This window comes from Ursus maritimus, unplaced genomic scaffold, assembly GCF_017311325.1.
Source record: "Ursus maritimus isolate PB19 unplaced genomic scaffold, ASM1731132v1 scaffold_8, whole genome shotgun sequence".
Classification (NCBI taxonomy): Eukaryota; Metazoa; Chordata; class Mammalia; order Carnivora; family Ursidae; genus Ursus; species Ursus maritimus.
The window spans coordinates 76,973,405-76,995,642 of NW_024426996.1; the positions used below are offsets into that span (position 1 = coordinate 76,973,405).

The 22,238-nt window shown below is 48.0% G+C and overlaps 1 protein-coding gene across 1 annotated transcript in view; it reads right to left on the bottom strand.

Moving 5' to 3' along the window:
* EVC2 (EvC ciliary complex subunit 2) overlaps positions 1-22,238 on the bottom strand; it is a 117,997-nt gene that overhangs the window by 55,777 nt on the left and 39,982 nt on the right. Inside the window, 1 exon segment of the mRNA XM_040624923.1 lies at positions 21,714-21,853. Within this exon segment, the coding sequence (XP_040480857.1) occupies positions 21,714-21,853 (140 nt within the window).

Consider the following 22,238-nt stretch of genomic DNA (forward strand, 5'->3'; position numbering starts at 1 on the left):
ATATGTTTTAGAATAACATAGCAGACTATACTCTCAAGATGGGCGAATTCTACAGTAGGCTAATTATACCTCTTAGAGCTGTAAAATGATGCACAGAAAAAATATTTAATGTTCATGATTAAAAAAATCTGGAAAATAAAGACAGAGGAGACGTCATTCACTGTGAGGCCAACATTTCAACAGAACCAAGGAAGGCATTTGGTTGTATTTGCTTCCCGTCTGTCTCTCTTTGCCTACACTTTTCCCTGGATGCACACCATTTGCACAGATGCAAGGACAATTATGTTCTTTTCAATCAGCACAGTAACGGGCATCTTTGGGGGTATTTAAAAACTGTAAAGGTTGGGCACCTGGGTGGCTCAGTTGGTTAATCATCTGCCTTGGGCTCAGGTCATGATCCCAGGGCCATGGGATCCAGCCCCGAGTTGGGCTCCCTGCTCAGTGGGGAGCCTGCTTCTCCCTCTGCCTCTGCCCCTCCCCCTGCTTATATGCACGTGTCCTCTCGCTCTCTCTCTAATAATCTTTTTTAAAAAACTGGAAAGGTTTCTTTCACAATGGTTGCAAAATGGTTCACCTTGTGATGTACCATGATTCATTTAAACCATTTTTCTAGTGTTGCAAATTTGGGTTACTTGGGAAACTCAAAATGTAAAATAATCCTGCAGCAAATATCTTTTTAAAAGTTTTTGCTATTCACAGTGATAGTCTCAGTATGAGATCCACAAATGAAGTCACTGGATCAAATGTGAGCAACATTTCGAAAGCTCCTAGAACGCCCTGCCACACTGCTTTCCAGAAAAACTCCCCCCGCAAAGCAGTAGGATCCGTATTTCGCCCCTCCCTCTACAATGCTTAAAAATCTTTGATAATTTGATGGGAGAAAGTGGCATCTTACTGTAAAAAGATAAGGGTCTTAAGAAAACATTATTATAGAGATTGCCAACCATTTAAAAGTAGAGAGAAGAGTATGACTCCCAATGTACTCACTACCCAACCTCAAAAAGTGTCACTAGCTACCAAACTCGTTTTAGTTATTCTCTTAATGTTTGTTTGAGCATTAAAAAAAAATTTTTTTTAAGATTTTATTTATTTATTTGACAGAGAGAGAGGGACAGCCAGAGAGACAGGGAACACAAGCAGGGGGAGTGGGAGAGGAAGAAGCAGGCTCCCAGCAGAGGAGCCCGATGTGGGGCTCGATCCCAGAACTCTGGGATCACGCCCTGAGCCCAAGGCAGACGCTTAACGACTGAGCCACCCAGGCGCCCCCTGTTTGAGCATTTTTTAAAAGATTTTATTTATTTAACAGACAGAGAGAGTGAGCACAAGCAGGGAGAGCGGCAGGCAGAGGGAGAGGGAGTAGCAGGCTCACTGCTGAGCAGAGAGCCCGACACAGGTCTCGATCCCAGCACCCCAGTGCTTGAGCATTTTAAAGCAAATCCCGTGTTTTCCATTTTACTTGTAAATTCCTCGGTGTGTATCTTTAACCGTCAAGGATACGCGCCTATATAAGCACGTGCTTATGCATATCTGTGTGTGTGTCTATTTACCTCATCTTGATGTCATGATCGTATCAAATATATTATCAGTCATATTTAAAATATTAACAGTAACTCCAATAATTAATGTCAGTCATTATTCAAACGATTTCAAGTGTGTCAAAATGATTTTTACAGTTGGAAGTTTCACTCAAGAACCAAACAAGGTCCCCCAATGTCAGTTAAGTCCACTTTATTCTGCCCCCCCCCGCCCCGTTTTTCTTTTGCAACATTGATCTGTTGGGGAAGCTGAGTTATTTATTCTGCAGAATGCCCCACATCCTGGATTTGGATTCTTTCCATGGGGTGTCACTGTTCCTCTAGCCTCTGTATTTCCTGTAAAGTACTAGCTGGATCTTATGTCTTGATTAGAATCAGACTTAATTTGTTTTCCAAAATACCCCATAAGCGGTACTGTGTGCTTCCTTTCTGTAAGGTCAGACGGTGGGTCACTGCTAAGAGAGATGAGTACACTCAAGCCGCCAACCTGATTCAGGCACTATAAAATCTATCCACTTTTACCTAATGGTTTTAGCATCCACGCGTAACTGTCACTAACATCCATGATTTCATTAAGGTTTGAGAAATGCACATTTTCTAATTCTATCCCTTCCACGTTCTGAAAGCTAAGCTTCTTCAGCAATCCAGTTACGCTGACATAAAGTCTGTAGACAGAATGGATGTTTGATTCCTTGCTAATGACAATTGGTTGTCATAACAACTTCCAATGGTGACGAATGAGTTAGGGTCTATTACTTTGTTGTGGTTTTGGTTTGATTTGGTATGAGAGGAAAAGGTTGATAAAACTCTGGCCAAGTCCCTGAGAGTCTGAGCTCTGGATCACATTTACCCGGAAAACTCATAAGAGGAAGAACATCAAATATGTTACCAGGCAACACAGCTTAGGGGAAAATGATACCTTATCAGTAGATCACATTGGGTTAGGAGGACCTATGAGTGAACCACAGATATCTAACAGGGAAGACTGAGGTGACTCTGGGAACTGGTCGTGCCCCTTGTGGGAACCCTGGATGCTCTATGAGTTGTTACAGGAGATTCTGGCACCCATGGGGGATGAAGCTTTCAAGACAGGGAGGCTCCCACAGCTGCCTGGTGAGGATTACCTCTCCTTGCAGCCGAGCTGTGTCACCTGGGGAAAAAGCATGTGCAGTGTGATCTGGGGCAAGGACACCCATGGACGAATGCCTGACATCCTCACAGCAAGCCACGCTCCTGCCCTGCAGCCATGTGCGTACACGGGGTCAAGTGGGGCTTAAGGGATTCTTCCAAGTCCAAGTGCTTATTTAGCTGGACCAAGGAACATACCCTGCCTCTGCACAGTATTGCTATGAAATTAGAGATTTTCATAGATTTGGTGGGTTTCAATCAAATGCAGTCATTATTGTTTTTGATGCTCAGTTTTCCATCTTAGGTCAGACTAGCGCCTGTGTCCTTCAGACACAACACAATCAGTCTAGCTTTAAATAACAGCTCATGCATCTCATCTTTCGTTTTCTCAACAAGTACTTTCTGAACATCACACGTGCAGAGCTGACATCCTGATTTTTCTTGGTGAGGCCCTTTTGGGACCATGACTTCCAGAACTGTTAGACAATGCACTTGTGTTGTTTTAAACCACCAAGTTTGTGGGAATTTGTGACTGCTGAATGTGAAACCAATACACCCTGCCCGACCACTCCCTCTTTCATTCATTAATTGACTCATTGATTAACTTGCACAAGAAAATCTTGTGGCTGCCTGTTGGGCACACTGCAAGTGCTTCACCGGGAGCACGGGGTTGGGATGAACGGAAGGACATCTCCTCGGGTCTTTGTTGTCAAACCGCCTCCTGGCTAAGGGACCCAGGGACCAAGGACTTAGTTCCCTTGCAGCATGAGGGGGTCACACTCACAGGCTGAAAGAGATGAGAAACATAAAAAGCATGGTGTAGGGGTGCCTGGGTGGCTCAGTCCGCTGAGCATCCGACTCTTGGTTTTGACTCAGGTCCTGAGATCAAGCCCCGTCTTGGGCTCTGCACTTGGCTTGGAGTCTGCTTGAGATTCTCTCTCTCCCTTTGCCCCTCCCCCCACTCGCGTGCTCTCCCCTTCTCTTAGATGAATAAATAAATAAAATCAATCAATCAATCACGCACTGCGAAGCATCTCGAATTTTGTTCATTCTAAGTCATCCTTGTTTCCCTGTTCTTGGCTACCCTCGTCCCAGGACACAGGCTGCAGAACAGAGTATCACACACAGCTCACCCTTCCCAACTGCCTGGGGAGACAATCTCACAAGCACTTTCTGTTTAAACCGTTTTCATGTTAATCACCACAGATGAACTGTCAGAAGCGACAACAATGAAAACTGCCAGGATGTCCCAAAGCCACAAAGGAAAGAAAAATGTCCTTTTAAACGAATTAAGATACCATGCAGCTAATGAGGCCAACTCTCATCTGTTAATTTCCCAAATGGCCACAGGAGAGGAAAATAGGTATTAGGAATTCACTGTCGACATACAGGACCGGGTCCGCTGCGGGGAGGTAACTCCCGCCGTCTCCTGTGGCATTCTAAATGGTTTATAATGAAATGCACATATTTTCCACCACCCCCCCCAAAAGTCCCTAATGGTTCCATGAGACAGACAGGGAGCCCCTGTGAGTCACACATGCTGGGCTGAGATTCTTACTGCAACAAGTTGGTGGAGTTGACAGGATTCAAACACCGCGTTCCCAGGGGACACCCGTTTTTTCCAGGTCACAAAAATGTCATCTTGTCCCCGCACTGATGAGTCTGTTTGCCCAGGCCAGTTCTGCTGCACACACACCCCGTACCAACCACACACCTGTTGTAAAGGGGGACCTTCACACAGGAGTGGGAAACGATGTCCAGCTCAAGAGGTACGTAATAAATAGAAGCCATTCAAGTTTATTAACAGGCTCGCTTATGATAACGTCTTTCTCAAAGAAACTGCACAGACCTGGTCAGTACTGTGATTAGCTACTGATGATCAAGAAAAGGGAACGACATTAGTGTCTTTTCCTTATTTATCTCATGTAACAATTAATCAAGTTCTCACCAAAGAACACAAAATGAGGAGAGGATTTGACACACAAGGCAGAAAATGTTCTCTTGAATGTGAAAGAGACGCCGTTAGCAGGGAGGATAATTAATTCAGAAGGAAAAAAAAGTATCCGCGCCCATTTTTCACAGTATAAATTCAGCATCTTCAAGTTAGCTGGGGTAAGCATAACCCACGAAAACCAATCAGTACTAGAGAAACTGAAATTTTCCTCCCAGGAGCCAATTTCCATGGACAGTCAACACTGTATGGGGATTCCGTGCCAGGACCAAAAATCATATTTGTAACTGTCGATTTGAGGGCCTGGACAATGCAAATTTAGTGGGGAAAATACCTCCTGAGTACCTTCACTGTCAAAACTACTGAGAGCTTAAATCAGAGTGAAAATAGTCAACGTATGTGAGCGAGACATCAGCAAAAGTTATGGTAAACCATACACTTCCGGTTCGGTAAGAACTCACACAGACTGTAGGGTACAAGGCGTCAGTGGTCTGCATCCTTCCTCTGTGACATTTTTCCTCCCGCAGAGCCCTTCGTTCAGAAGGTGCGTCAATAACAGCTGGGTGTTATACGTAACTAATGAATCACTGAACACTACATCAAAAACTAATGATGAGGGGCGCCTGGGTGGCACAGCGGTTAAGCGTCTGCCTTCGGCTCAGGGCGTGATCCCGGTGTTATGGGATCGAGCCCCACATCAGGCTCCTCCGGTATGAGCCTGCTTCTTCCTCTCCCACTCCCCCTGCTTGTGTTCCCTCTCTCGCTGGCTGTCTCTATCTCTGTCAAATAAATAAATAAAAATCTTAAAAAAAAAAAAAAAACTAATGATGTACTATACAGTGGCTAACTGAACATAATTTAAAAAATGAAGTCTATTTTGTCTAATAAAAAATTAAAAATATATAAAAAATCAAAAATAAATTAAAAACTAAAAAAAAAAAAAAGTAGTTGGATTGGGCCCGCCCTCTCCTGGCCTCGTGCTCTGTGAAGCGGGTAGCACCCAACACCGCGTGTGAGCGTGAATGTGTGTGTGTATGTGTGTGTGAGCACAAGCAGAAGCTGGGGGACCGTTGGCAGGGAAGGTGTTAAGGAAATCCGAGCACTGGTTGGAAAGACGATGTAGCTGACATCCAGGGTTTATCTGATTTCATCTATAAACGTTTCAGAGGCTCTTCAGGTAGAATACAATCTGTCTTTCCAGGTAAGAGCTGCAAGAGTTATCCATCTCGCCAGACATCTGGCTCACCTCCCTACATTTCATGTTTGTGGATTTTATGTCCCCCAACCACGGACGGCGTGTGAGCACGAGGACTTGACGTGGGTCCCTGCTTTATCTAGACAGTGCCCAGCAAGAGGAGCGCTCGTTAAATGTCTCCCAGATGGATAAACCGAAAGCCGAAATTCATGGGGCCGCATCTGTCCCAGAGCCTGACCCTCCCTCTTCTTCTGGCTCTGCCATCTGCCCTCATCCCCCCACCCTGTGCAGTGCCCCGTCCCCTGCCACCTGCGCGCTGTGCCATCTTGTCAGGACTGTCTATGAGTCTGTCTTCTCTCAACTGTGAGTTTCTGGTTCTGACCCATCTCAGCATCCACGGTGCATAGAAAATAGCTCTGAATGAGAAAGTGCTCGGGAAACACTGGTTGGGTGAGGGGTAAACGAGCGAAAGCAGGAAGGAGGGCTGTGAAGGGCTGACCTGCCAGCTGGTCTTCGGAACTGTGATCGCCGCTTATATGAGAATCTATGGTGACAACACATCTACCAGAGAGCTGACGTCCCCTAGCACCGAAATACCCATGACATTTAGGAATCTCAAGCTGATGTCCCCCTCCCCCCACTCAGACCACAGTGGTCAGGAGGAGATATCCTCCTGAAGAGATATGTATACGTGCGTGTCAACTAAGCGTCTTGAATAGTTTCACGTGTTTGTGAAAAAATAAGACAAAAACAACAAAGCAAAGATTTTCAAAGTAAAAAGTCTGAACTAAATGCCTGGGTTAGCATCATGACATGAAATCGATGAACGCTTGAAAGGAAAGGCACTTTGCAATTCCCACCGAAACCGGAGCGGCAAGGGGACTGCACACAGTTCTGCTGTCAGTGTTCGCCTTCTCAAAGGCCCAGGGACCCCAACCCAGATCAAAGCCTGAAGCCCACACCCAGCCGTCCAGACTCCACACCGGGCCGGCCTCCCTTTCCAGCTGCAGGTCAACAACCCGGGATAACCTGACGGCCTGGCGTTTCCTGAAGCTTATGCCCCTGCCTGAGTCACTGCTGTCCCCAGTCAGCCTCCCCGGTGACTGACCACACACCAGACCTCCAGCCCACAAACCTTTCCCGGCAAGAAGGGCTCTAACGCCAGGTCGTCAGAGCACCAGGAATCACCTCCTTCACAGTGCCCAGCATCGTGTGTAATCACGTATTTTTCCATGTGATTCTCTCATGAATGCCTGTCCTCCTGACTGCACTAGGAGCTCCGGGGGGCCAGGACCCGGCCTGTTGCCAGGTTCCGTGCCCTCAATGGACCGAATAATGCACGACATGCTCAGTTAGAGCAAGGAATTGAGAAGCGGGGAGTCAGTGAGTAACTGTAGCCCATTTCTGCGAAATCTATAAGGCTGAGTCATAGAAGGAAACTGTAGAGTCCAATGGGCGGAACAGAGCCGAGAATGAAAGGGTCTGGAGACAGCTGAATCACTTACCAGGAGCCTGGCCAGAGCCCCTGTTCTCGGCCCTGGGCATACAGGAGCTTGTTAAATCCTCACCTTCTGTGGGGCGTGCACCATCACCACCCTGGGTTCAGAAGAGGCCCCGGAGGCACAGGGAGGTTACGGGTTGTGCTCAAGGTCATCGAATGATTAAGTGGCTGATCAGGAGTGGGGGACAAGCACTGCACTCAAATGGTCCAGCCTAAGCCCAGGCCACCTCCTCTGCTCACCAGACAAGGAGACACAAACACCTTCCACGTGCGAAAGATGTCCAACCTCGTGCGTTAGAAGGAAACGTGCAGATTGGAGCTACAGGGAAGTGCCACGGTTTCCTATCAGACTGACGCAGGTAGAACGACCCGGAGCCACTGTGACTGGGTATGTGACACAGGGACTCTCCAACGCCAGACGGTAAACTGGCCTGGCCTCTATGGTGGGCAATCCGACAGCATCTATGAAAAGCACACAATTAGGCAATTCCACTTTGAAGAGTCCAAGCTGCAGTTAACTTTACATGCAAGTGCATAGCCCTCGATGCGGGAGGTCAATAACCCTACGATCACCAGGGGCTGGGGAGCACGGGGTGACCACGTGGGCTCTGCACTCAGACCACCTGGGCTCACATCCTCGTACTTGCCATGTGATTCTGGACAAGTGACTCACACACTGTGCTTTAGTCTCCTCATCTGTAAATAGTCCTTAGCTCAGAGGCTGCTCTGCGGAGTAGACAGGTTATGCACACAAGAGCTGCACTTGACAAGAGGATCCCACAGTACATGAAAAGGATTGTTCACCACGACTAAGTGGGATTTATTCCTGGGCCGCAAGGGTGGTTCAACATCTGCAACTCAACCAATGTGATACACCACATTAACCAAAGAAAGGACAAGAACCCTATGATCCTCTCAATAGATGCGGAAAGACCATCTGACAGAATACAGTATCCTTCCCTGGTGAAAACTCTGCACAGTGTAGGGATAGAGGGAACATACCTCAACATCATCAAAGCCACGCATGAAAGACCCACAGCGAATATCATCCTTATTGGGGAAAAACTTAGAGCTTTACCCCTAAGGTCAGGAACATGACCGGGATGCCCACTCTCACCACTGTTGTTCAACATGGTACTAGAAGTCCTAGCCTCAGCAGTTAGACAAGAAGAAGAAATAAAAGGCATCCAAATCGGAAAAGAAGTAGTCAAACTTTCACTCTTCACAGACGACATGACATTCTACATAGAAAACCCAAAAGACTCCACAAAAAAATTGCCAGAACTCATACAGGAATTCAGCAAAGGGGCAGGACACAAAATCAACGCACAGAAGTCAGCTGCATTTCTGTACACGAACAATGAAGAAAGAGAAATCAAGGAGCTGATCCCATTTACAACTGCACCAAAACCCATAAGATACCTAGGAATAAACCTAACCAGAAAGGTAAAAGACCTGCACTCTGAGAACTATAGAACACTTACGAAAGAAATTGAAGAGGACACAAAGAAACGGACAAACATTCCATGCTCGTGGATTGGAAGAACAAATATTGTTAAAATGTCTATGCTACCCAAAGCAACGTACACATTCAATGCAATCCCTATCAAAATATCATCCGCATTTTTCACAGAGTTGGAACAATTCTAAAATTTGTATGAAACCACAAAAGACTCCAAATAGCCAAAGTAATTTTGAAAAAGAAAACCAAAGCTGGGGATATCACGATGCCTGACTTCAAGCTCTATCACAAAGCTGGGATCATTAAGACAGTATGGTACTGGCACAAAAACAGACACATAGATCAATGGAACAGAATAGAGAGCCCAGAAGAGGACCCTTAACTCAATGGTCAACTAATTTTCGACAAAGCAGGAAAGAATATCCAATGGAAAAAAGACAGTCTCTTCAACAAATGGTGCTAGGAAAATTGGACAGCCACATGCAGAAGAATGAAACTGGACCACTTTGTTACACCATACACAAAAATAAATTCAAAATGAATGAAAGACCTAAATGTAAGACAGGGATCCATCAAAACCCTAGAGGAGAACACAGGCAGAAACCTCTGTGACCTCAGCTGCAACTTCTTGCTAGACACGTCTCCAAAGACAAGGGAAACAAAGCAAAAATGAACTTTTGGGACTTCATCATGATAAAAAGCTTTTGCACAGCAAAGGAAACATTCAACAAAACCAAAAGAAAACTTACAGGATGGGAGAAGATATTTGCAAATGTCCTATCAGATAAAGGGCTAGTATCCAAAATCTATAAAGAAGTTATCAAACTTGACACCCAAAACACACACCAAAAATCCAGTCAATGAATCGGCAGAAGACGTGAACAGACATTTCTCCAAAGAAGACGTACACGTGGTCAATAGCCACCTGAAAAAATGCTCAACATCACTCAGTATCAGGGAAATACAAATCAAAACCACAATGAGATACCACCTCACACCTGTCAGAATGGCTAAAATGAACAAGTCAGGAAACAACAAATGTTGGAGAGGATGCGGAGAAAGGGGAGCCCTCTTACACTGCTGGTGGGAATGCAAGCTGGTGCAGCCACTCTGGAAAACAGTGTGGAGGTGCCTCAGAAAGTTGAAAATAGAGCTTCCCTACAACCCAGCAATTGCACTACTGGGTATGTATCCCAAAGATACAAATGTAATGATCTGAAGACGCAAGTGCACCTCAATGTTCACAGCAGCAATGTCCACAATAGCCCAACTATGGAAAGAGCCCAGATGTCCATCGACAGATAAATGGATAAAGAAGATGTGGTATATATACAACGGAATACTACTCAGCCATCAAAAAAATGAAATCTTGCCATTTGCAATGACGTGGGTGGACCTGGAGGGGATTATGTTAAGTGAAATAAGTCAGTCAGAGAAAGACAAATATCATAGGCACTCGTGGGGAACTTAAGAAATAAAACATGAGGGGCGCCTGGGTGGCACAGCGGTTAAGGCGTTTGCCTTCGGCTCGGGGCGTGATCCTGGAGTTCCGGGATCGAGCCCCACATCAGGCTCCTCTGCTATGAGCCTGCTTCTTCCTCTCCCACTCCCCCTGCTTGTGTTCCCTCTCTCACTGGCTGTCTCTATCTCTGTCAAATAAATAAATAAAATCTTTAAAAAAAAAAAAAAAAAAAAAAAGAAATAAAACATGAACGTATGGGAAGGGAGGGAAAAATAAAATAAGATGAAATCAGAGAGGGAGACAAAGCATAAGAGACTCTTAACTCTAGGGAGCAAACTGAGGGTTGCCGGAGGAGAGGGGGGTGGAGGGTAACCAGGTGACGAGCATTAAGGATGGCTCGTGATATTATGAGCACTGGGTGTTATATGCAACTGATGAATCACTGAATCCTACCTCTGAAACTAATAATACACTATATGCTAACTAAATTGAGTTTAAGTAAATAATTAAAAACAATCAGAGCTGTCTCTCACTTATATTAAATTCTCAATAAATTCAGTAATCTTTACTATTATTAGAATATTATGCAGCCACTTAAAATTAAGAACAGGTTGTTCCATAGTTACAGACGGTCAACAATCTCCAAGATTGTTGCAAAGCGGGAAAAAAAACCCAAAACGGTGTGTGAGGTATGCTATTATTTTACATTTTTAAAAAGGGAGTATATGTGTAAATACGCATATCGCCTCGGACAATCTCCAAAGGGTACACGCGTGGCACGGGGAACGGACGGCCGTCGGTGCAGGGATGAGAAGACAATCTGACTTTCACCGTACGGCCTTTTATGCCACTCTCATTTCTCGCCTTGTTCATTATTTACTATTCAAAAAATTGGCTAAGAGACAGAAAAAAGAAACGTGGGCATTAATCAGAGTCGAGGACTATACACGTGGTCTTCTCCGGGGGCACGAGGAGTTTCTGGCTTGCTTTTGACAGCCTCTCTCCGGGCTGGTATCTGTGGCTGGTGCCAAACCAACCGTGTATAGTAAGGTCAAGGGGGTGGCCCAGGGCAGAACCCCTAAAGTCTGCTAGAAGCACCGCCATCCCCAGAAAAGCCGGCTCTACTCCTGCCTGCCTGCGTAGACTTTGCGTTTGTGACGAGCATTCATTTGGTTGGGAGGCTGATCAAAATGGCCAGTGCCGGGGAGAGGCCACGCACATCTCCCCGTCCTCGGGGCCCCTGCGCGTGGAGGAGCTCTGTGAGGGAACTGACGGGGGGCCAGGGGTTGGCACTCGGCGTGAGCAGCCACAGCACACGGTGGCCCAGAGCAGGCGGTCTCCGAAGATGGCTTTACGGGGAGGCGTGCAGTGTCGCTGCGGGGCGCATAATGCCTGCAGGTAAGCCACGTCGTCCGACCTGGTTTTCAGAGTAATCAAAGTGAGGCTGACTTGTGCTTTGGCCAGGCTGGAGAACGTGCCCGACCTATGTCTTATTCCCCGCTGGCTCAGGACTCGAGGGGAGGGGAGATGGGAGCTCCTTCCTGACCCCCTTGGATACTCCAACAGTTGGGGTGATTCCTTTTATCTCTAAGAAACCCCCAAGATGATGCATGAGCCTCGTGGCCTGGATGGGGTGGTGTGGATTAGATGGACGCCAAGTCAGGGAGAACGTCACATCACACCCCGCAAAGGCTCGCTGGACCAGGTGTAAACCGCTCGCACGCGGCAGAGGCCCTTTTGATGCTTCCTCCAGCTTGCACGGTCTCACGGCGCTGCATTGATTCGTGCATGAGCTGTTTCCCCCGTAGACGGTGGGCATTCTGGGGGTGCTTGCTTTTCTCAGCCTCATCTCCAGCCCCTCGCCTAGCACAGCACCAGGAGCTCAGCGGGGGCTCGGGAAGCACCTGCTGGAAGAAGGAAAGCGTCTCCTCAAAGAAACCCTCGCGTTGCCGGGAAGAGGACAGTGAGGGTTGCCATGGAAACTAGATGGGCATTACTGCCGCTCTGCTCTGCCACAGTCCCCACTCTGTCCCCCATAAAAAATCCCGCTCTGGCTTGTCAGCCACTGGCGGGAACCCGGCAGCTCGTGGGAGCTGGGCAGCAGGGCACAGGTGTGTGAGCGGGTTTTCAGCCCCGGAGCGTCCGACGGGATGCCACCCTGCCAACACCTTGACTTCAGCCCCGGGAAACCAACTTTGAGCCTCTGGCCTCCAGCACCATGGGAGAATAAGCTCTGTTCTTTGGAGCCCCCAAGTGTGTGGTCATAGGGAACACCTCTCGTCCCTCTCCTGCTCCCCAACACAGAGCCTGGGGCCAGCTTCTGTCCTAGCACCTACGGGACAGCCACCGCTCGCCCCACTTGATAGATAAGACACCGAGTCACCTGACAGTAAGTGCCGCTGCTGGGACCCACACCAGGAGGTCTTGCTTCTCAACCCGACCTCTAACACCTGGGCTCTACCCTCCCCCTCCTGACCTTCGGCAGCCTCTGCACCTCCCAGGCTGGCTGGGGCCTCTGGCCTCGTATGCGCAGCCTACCTGTCCGGTAACGCTTTGGGCTTCTGCTGTTAAGCCACCTGTCCACTCAGACAGGACTGTCCCACACCTTCCCACAGCCCTCCCCTCTTCTTCCCAATGTCCTCATGTCATATGTCACTGAGAAGCATCACACAGGTACCTGCCGTGTTCACACCTCCCATCCACACCCCTGCACGCATCCCTGTGTACTCTGGACCTTCCTTCCCGCAAGGCCCGGCCCCTCCCCAGTGCGGACACCCAAGCCCTGGCTCCCATCTTCTCGGCACCCTCTTTCCTGCAACTGTCCCTGCCCTCCCCCCAAACCCTGGCCTCCCCCTGTCTGTGGAGGACTGTCCCCAGCAGAATGCTCAGGGCTCTGGCATCACCATAAATGTTCTTCTCCTGGCCCCAGGTTACCCTTAGTCTGCTGCTCCCCATTTCTGCTCCCGTGCATGGCAAAGTAGTGGAGTCACAGTGGTTATGGTGGCCATTCTACTCACCCCATGCTCCCCAAATCTGCTCTGGCCCTCGGCCATCTCCCGGCTGCAAAAACCAGACCCCTCCCAGTCCTCACCTGATGGAACTGCAGGCAACATCAGACACAGCTGGTCACCCCTTCTTCTGGAACCCCCTTCTCTCTGCTTTCCTGCCCTCATTGCCCTGGGTTCCTGTTACTTTTCTGACGGGGTAAAGGCTGCAGTTCCTGAGAGCGCTGTCCCGCTCCCCACCCCTCGATGCCACCGTCCACTCTCCCTCCTGGGTCCAAGAGCTGCCACTTCCAGCCCCGAGCCTATGTCTGAACAGACATGCCCGTCTGGTGTCTCTAGGCATCTTCAACTCGCTCAGCCCAGAAATGCTTCTGGATCCTTTCAAAACTCAATCCTCCCTCTTCCCTTGTCTTAGGAAGCAGCATCCCTGTATGCTGACGGCTCTTCTCCCAGAAAGCCCACTCCCAAGCCGTCAGTGGGTGCTGCTATCCTCCCTCGTCCGTCCCTGGATTCCACAGACCCCCATGCAGCCAGCGGGAGGGACATCACACAGACCTACACCCTGGGGGTCCTCTTGGGAAACGGGCCCTGAGTGAGGGGCCCCTGTGCAGCCCAGCCAGACCACAGCCAAGGGAGCTGGCGGCTGCCAACTGAACGCCACTCTGCTAGGTGTCCCCTCCACAGCCGGACGCCCTAGGGCGAACTCTGGGCAGCCTGTGAGGCCATTTCATACCTAGGAATGTGCTGTGCTTACTCCTGGTTTGAGTAACACCACACCTTCTCACCACCTTAGCTGCCAAATTAACCACATAGCCTCTAATGTATCTGCTGGAGACTCTCCGTCCAGCTTATCACTGAGGTGCGGCATCACCCCCACAAGCACCTACTGTGTGCCAGGCAGAGGCGCGGCATCACCCCCACAAGCACCTACTGTGTGCCAGGCAGAGGCACGGCATCATCCCCACAAGCACCTACTGTGTGCCAGGCAGAGGCACGGCATCATCCCCACAAGCACCTACTGTGTGCCAGGCAGAGTTTGAAGCACTGGGGCTAGATCAGTGTGCAAGACAGAAAGTCCCTGCCTTTGCAAGCCTACTGCCTGGATGGGAAGACAGAATCCAATGTTAAAGAAAAGATAAGACAAGTAAAGCGGCTTCTGACAGCCTTGAGCAGTGTGAAGTAAGTCGGGGTACGGGGGGCAGTTAGGATGACTAATGGAAGCTGCTCCAGGTCATGCCTTGCACTGGCTCGGTGTGACCCTCCAGCCCATCTCCGCGTGCTCCTGCCATGCCAGCCTCATCCCCTTCTAGACCCTCAAGTGCCCACCTACGTCCCTTCATGAGCTCCGTCCATGTGGCCCCCACGGGGTGCTCATCACTCAGGTCTCAGCTCCCCTGACCCACCCCTTGGGGCCTCCCGGAGCCCCCAGGTGAACGTGAGCCCCTGCTCTTCTGCAACCGAGCCCCTTGCTCCTTCGTAGCCCCCCACACTGCGGAACTGCAGGGTGAGGCGTGCGCGCCTTTGTACTCTGCTTGCGTGCTTCCCGTGAGGACCAACATCAGGACGATTTGCCAGCATCGAGCCAGGGCCTCCCACGTTTTAAAAATGATTGCACGCGGGAGCAAACAACCCAGAAGGAACAAATGAACTACACAAATTTTGGGTGACTCGCTTAATCTCCCTGAGTTCCACAAATGAGAAACAAAATCACATCGCCACAGTGTTAATACAGAATAAAAAGGGCGCAGTTGTACAAAGATATACCACGTGGCCGGCACACGGAAACCACTCAACACATGGATCTAAAAAGCCTCGATTCAGCCAATACGCACCCAACGCCAACTCTGTACGAACCGTAACTTGGAGACAGTTTAGAAGGGGATGCTGGCAGCATCAAAAGACAGTGATGGTCTTCCTTTAAATAACAGGAAATAAGCACAGGCCTGGACTTTCTTTCTTCTCTTCTTTTCCTTTCTTTCTCTTCTTTTCCTTTGCCTCTTTCGGAAAAATCTAAGTGCAATCTTTTCTAAAAGCAACTTTTCTAAAAGTTCCTAAAAGAACAATGGACCTAAAAGCACAGGGCACTGGGTGTTATACGCAACGAATGAATCATCGAACTTTACATCAGAAACCAGGGATGTACTGTATGGTGACTAACATGATATAATAAAAAACATTAAAAAAATAAAAAAATAAAAAAAATAAAACTTCTAATGTGAAAAAATAAATAAAAGCACAGGGGCCTGGGCCCAAACCCACTAACATTTGTGTGACCTTAGGCAAAACCAATCAACCTTTCCGAACATCAGCTTCCTTTCCAGAACACTGTGAGAATTACCTAAGGTCACGGGAAAGAGGTGCCTGGCGGTGGTCAGGGCCAGAGCAAGGCCGGAGCTAAGACACTGTGGGTTCCCCAGGCTTCTAGAAGCTTCCGGAGCTAAGAGACTGTGGGTTCTCCAGGCTTCCAGAAACTTCCAGGAGCTTCGAGTGGTGCCCGGTTCCTCCTCCCTCTTGCCTCTGCATGCTTGGGGCTGAGCCGCCTCCATTATGACAACGGTCTAGGAGCCTGACACAAACTAGAGGAAAGACCTCTCCCTCAGATCCTCTCTGTAAGAGACAGGCCCATGAAGAAATGATGTCGGAGATAAACAACCATGCAAACCAAGGAGATGCCCTTTGTCAAAGATAAATCAGCAAGAGAGCGCTAGGTTAGGGCTCTGGCAGGTCTGAGAAACGAGGATGCAATCAAGACACCTAATGGCATATTTAGACGCCCAGCTAAACTTCGCGTAAGAATTACAAAAGGGATAAATTATTTGCTAGAGAAAAAAGCTGTTTTTAGCGAGGACACAATCACAGATTTCCATGCATCCTAAGCCCCTGACATTCTGAGTGACATTTTCTTTCTGGGAGCTCCTAAGCCTGACTGTAAAGTCAAGATGGAAAGATTAAAAGTAACTGACAATGCTATGATTAAAAAAAAACACACACCAGGTCAACCACGGAGTCTGAAATACAACCTGCATTCAATAAATACTGAATATTGGAATGGGGGTGCGGGAGAGGAGCGGGGCGGGGGAGGAGGGAGGGAAGGGGTAGGGGGGACGAGGGGGGACAGGACAAATGCAGCTCTCCAGCTGAGCACTCTCAGGTCGTGCTTGACAATAAATCTTAAACACTCTCCGGGCAAAACAAGACTGGTGCCCAAGAAGAAATAAATATAAAATTCCAGAGCTCCTAGGTGATTTATAAGAATAAAATCTTGGTGACCTCAGTGTCCTCGCGGCATTCACACGCCAAGAGCAGCACACTGCAGCCTGTTCATTTCACAGAATGTGGGGCTCAAGGAAGCCCGTGCTCCTTATACACCATCATTTCTTGAACCAACAACAAAAACAGGATGGTTAGTACCTTCCCAGATAGTACGGATACCATTCATGTTATACGTTGTCACTACTACGTGTTACTATTGGGTGTACTATTGTGTCTTAACACACAAATGTATTACATACGTACATATGCTAATGACAGCCCTAAATCCTCTGGGCAGGGGTTGTGGAGTACGACCTACTTGCAAATTAAATATCTAGGTGCTGATCACACAAGCCAAATCATTTCACTCCACTTTTCGTTTCTAAGTTTTGGAAGAAAACAGACTTTCAGCTAGGAAATACTTTGATAATCACCTGCTCCTACCATTTAATGTAGTAAGAGACATTTACAAATCTCCGCCAGTAACCAGCCACCTGTCTCCCCACTGCCCATCCAATCCTCGCTCCTTCCTCTTGGGTATTGTGGCAAATTTGAATTTGTTGCCCTTGGCATTCTGATTAGGGAATTAAGCTACAATGAAGGATCACACGTGAATGGCTTCACAAAGCTCAGGTAGCCAAGCTGCACGACCCTGGACCTGGAAACGGACGAACAAGGCCCGGTGCCCAGCTCGGTGCAAGGACAGCCCTGCACGCTCGTGGCTGAAGGCCCGACACGGCCCGACGGCACTCGGCTGGGGAGAGGCAGCCCTCAGGCAGGATGGAAGTCCCTCTGTGCTTAGAACACAGCTCCACTCACAAAGTGCCATGAGTCAGACACGAGAGAGCTCTTCTCTCAAACCAGTGACCGGGCACTCCTCAGGAAGGAGAGACAGCGCTCTGTTTCTGGTGCTCTCTTGGGTCCGTCTCTACACACCATGGGACACCGTTTCCAGGCTCCCCAGGGGACAGGACCAGAGCTGCTCCATCTTGCTCCCAAGCTCTCTGATTTTCAGCTGCTGTTTGCACCGCTCTTGAGAAAGACTCCAAGAGGGGCTGACCCTCTTGAACGCGCGTCTCTTTACCATCTGCTCATGTCCCTTCAAGTCAGGCCCCGGCTCCGAGGCAGAACCCAGAGAGGACTCTGCCACCAAATCCCTGTCCTATCATTAAACTTCACAGTTTAATGGTTTCTTTAGCGCTTATGGTTTCCCTAGTCGAGAGATGAAGAAACTGGGGCTCAGAGAGTGTTTGTGAAATGTACCACGGCCAAGCTTCCACAGAGGAAGCTCCGGTCCTGTCCTGTCACTTACCAGATGTGCGGCTTGCACACACCTCTATACTGAGGACAGCAGCACATTTTCTACTAGCAAATACTAAAAACAGGATGCCCTCCTGGAGAGCATTAGCAGGGGACCCAATTAACGCATGGAAAAGAGACTCTGCATTTTTAAATGCTGCACAAATATAAGATATTATGTAAAGATATAGGGCATTATAACCCATCAGCATCGAGATGACTCCAAATTGACAGAAATTAGTCCGCAGTGGGAGGTGCTCAGGTGAAGCTATGCACCCCGAATCTAGAATCAGAAGAAGTTTGTCGTAAATGGAATCCAGTGTAAGGGGTTTCCACGTGGTCCCGTCACTAATAGTCATCAATATATCCAAGATCTACAAAGAACTTCTCAAACTCAATACACGAGAAACAAATAAACAAATCAAAAAATGGGCAGAAGATATGAACAGACACTTTTCCAATGAAGACATACAAATGGCTAACAGACACATGAAAAAATGTTCCAATTCATTAGCCATCAGGGAAATTCAAATCAAAACCACACTGAGATACCACCTTACGCCAGTTAGAATGGCAAAAATTGACAAGGCAAGAAACAACAATTGTTGGAGAGGATGTGGAGAAAGGGGATCCCTCTTACATTGTTGGTGGGAATGCAAGTTGGTACAGCCACTCTGGAAAACAGTGTGGATGTCCCTTAAAAAGTTAAAAGTCGAGCTACCCTATGACCCAGCCATTGCACTACTGGGTATTTACCCCAAAGATACGACGTAGTGAAGAGAAGGGCCATATGCTCCCCAATGTTCATAGCAGCAATGTCCACAATAGCTAAATCGTGGAAGGAACCGAGATGCCCTTCAACAGATGACTGGATTAAGAAGTTGTGGTCCATATATACAATGGAATATTACTCAGCTATCAGAAAGAATGATTACCCAACATTTACAGCAACATGGACGGGACTGGAGGAGATAATGCTAAGTGAAATAAGTCAAGCAGAGAAAGACAATTATCATATGATTTCTCTCATCTATGGAACATAAGAACTAGGAAGATCAGTAGGAGAAGAAAGGGAAGAAGAAAGGGGGGTAAACAGAAGGGGGAGTGAACCATGAGAGACTATGGACTCTGGGAAACAAACTGAGGGCTTCAGAGGGGAGGGGGGTGGGGGAATGGGAGAGGCTGGTGATGGGTATTAAGGAGGGCACGCATTGCATGGTGCATTGGGTGTTATACGCAAGTAATGAATCATGGAACTTTACGCCAAAAACTAGGGATGTACTGTATGGTGACTAACATAATATAATAATAATAAAAAAAAAAAGAAAGCAAAGAAAGGAAAAATAAACAACTGATATAACCAATAACGAATCCTATGTGTTCAGATGGTGTATTTGGTATAAATGGACCTTCCAAAGATTGTGGCCCCAGACTGAGCGTCCCACTGCTCTCAGGAAGGCCTACCCCTCTCATACGTCCTCTCTGTGGACGTTCTACAGGCAGAGGCTCCAGGGATCTAGCAAGCAGTAAAACCGGTGAATGCCCCCTCCTCACCCACTCCAACAAGCAAACGGAACCCAGAACCCTAGGGAGGCACCCTGAGTTTTTCCCTCCCCTTCAATGTGCAAACTACACCCCCTCTGGGTAGACCCACTCAGCCACATGGCAACCTTCCTGTGTACCCCCCCAAGCCTACTGCTCCTGCCCTCGTCACACACCCACATCTCCTACAACTGTCTCCCTGGACTCACCCTTCTAAGCCATTCTCCATTTGTATCTGGAGTGGCCTTCGAGAACACAAATTTGCCCATATTAACAGGCCACTCCCTGGGTCTCCAGTGCCTACTGCGGAGCCTGACATTCAGAACCCTCCACGAACTAGCCCCTGTCTCACCTGGAGCCTTCACTTAAGTAACTTGACCCAGGGCACGTGGTGGCACAGCCCAGACTTAAACCCCGATCTAACTCCAGGGACCACTGGGTGTCGCCACTGCTCTGCGCTATCTGGGGCCTTGCCTGTTTCACTGTCCATCTGTCACATAGGCTACGCCCATGGCAGGCACTATGCCTGTTCATCACCGAGAATACAGCTTACACAAAGATGGGTTCTGTTCTTATTAAGAGTGATCCAGGTAATTTGGACAAACTATCCCATCAAAAGCTAGTTAGAAAAGCTGGGCAAAAGCAAAATCAGGTTGAGACCATCCAAGAACTAACAAGGAGTAATAAAAGACGAGGTCAAGACCTAGCAGAACAAAGAAATACAGAGGGGTAGATACCCCTACATCTGGGGTCGCCCCATTCTGAAAGGCACCTGCTACATGCCAGAAGAAGCAGCCCAAGGGCTGATAAACTCTGCAGAGTTCTCAAAAGATCTGTAGAACTGGGGAGACAGAAACTCAAGTCCAGGGACTCCAAGGAGAGGTCATCCTGATGAAGTCCCAGAGCTTTTGGTTGGTACAAATGCCTTAAGAGAAGAGATAAGCCAGAAACAGACAGCCCTTTAAGGACCTGAAGCCCTGCTCTGAGTGATCTCAGTCTCTGTGTGGAGGTAATCCACGGTTACGCCCCTAGCTGTCCAGAAGTGGATAATTTCATCCTAGTCCTCGACTGTCATCCTAAACGTTCACATACACTGTCAGGCACACAATCAAAACGACCCAGGCACAGGACGAGACAGGAAACAGGATCACAAACTAAGAGCAAGGACAGATGAAAGGCACAGGACATGGTAAAGATAATCAAGTTTCAGAGACTTTAAGATAATTAGGCATCATATGTTTGAAGAAGTAAAAGAGAAGACAGAATTTTAGAAGACAACTGGACGCTGAGAAAGGAAACACACAAAGAAGCCCACTGTAAATATTTGCCAAAAGGACAGGGGGAAAGGCCAAGCTCATGAGCCTTACCGAGTGAGTTGGCTCGTGGCCTGGGATCCCTGCGCTGGCCAGGAGCAGCCGTGAGCAGTGCAGCAGCAACCTGACTGGGAGCGTGTTCCCCACAGCCAGACTGCCTGGGCTTGAGCCTGGCTCTCTCACTTACTAGTGTGAACCCCGGGGCAAGCTCCGCAGCTGCTCTCAAGTCGCCATCCACGAGATGGTAAGAACAGCAATACCTGCTCTGTAGGGTGGCTAAGAGGATTACGAGTTTGTATTCATGAAATGTTCAGAACTGCGTCCGGCTCTAGGTTCTGCTGTACGCGGGTGGTATGTTATAAGTATTTGTTATATAAATAAAAAGAATGGAATTCAGTTCAGCAAACACACTGCCTGGCCTGGCCTCTCTCTCAGCTGCCTCTTCCTTTATTTCTTTGTACTCAATACCCCCATCCATACATCAGTCATACCGAGCTACTTTGCTTCACCAAATGCATCTTCCTTATTTCCTATCCTTTCATCTGCTCTTTCTTCCCTCTGCCTGAAGTCTTTCTTCTCTTAATCCACTTGGAAAGCTCATATCCAGGCTTCAAGAACTAGTTAAAATATCATCTCCTCCGGGAAGCATTTCCATGACCCTCTAGGAGGTAATTACTCCCTCTTCTTGGCTCAGCTAATCTTGATTTTCCTTTTAGCATGGGGTTCATCAAATTGTTATGGTCACTTCTGTTTATGTGTCTGTCTTCCCCATTAGTTCATAGCATGAACTATGTCTTATTCACCCCTTTCCCAAATACTAAGCATAACAGTAGTTCCATGATGACGACTGAATAACAAATGAATGACTGACTGACTGAATGAATGAATGAAAGAAATATACTCGGTGTTTGCACTCAGGCCAGTGTATTAAAGCATTCATCACATCCAAGCAAGTATGAATGAACGATTGAATGAATGAATGAAATGTACTCAGTGTTTGCACTCAGGCCAGTGCAGTTAAAGCATTCATCACATCCAAGCAAGTATAGTGTGATTGAGAATTCTTACTCTTCTAAAGCTTGAAGCATGCTCCCGGGGTCCTCTGAAGACAGAATGTCAATCATTTGGTCATTGAGAGCGAGGTCCTCATCGACACCAACGGCTGAGGTGAACTGGGAGTGCTCCAGCTTGCTCTCATGATGCTGAACCTGCAGGGAAATTTCAGGAACAACTGCGTGGGCCTTCTTGTGAATGTCATATGCTGAGAAAGTTATGAGGGAAGGCAGGGATCTGCAGTCAGAGAACTTTGCTGGCCCCGCCACTTGTGAGCAGAGTAAACTCAGACAAGACACTGCATTTCCCTGGACCTCCATTTTCTCATCAATGAGTAGGATCATATTTGTAGTAGCCCTGCACAGGGTTATTGTGCATGTAGACAAAACAATGGATGGAAAGGCCTTTGCAACCTGTAAAGACCTATAAAAATATTTCACCATCATCACTATCACCACCATTACCATCATCATCACTGCCATCACCATCATCATCACCACCATCACCACCTTCACCATCATCATCATCATCACCACCATC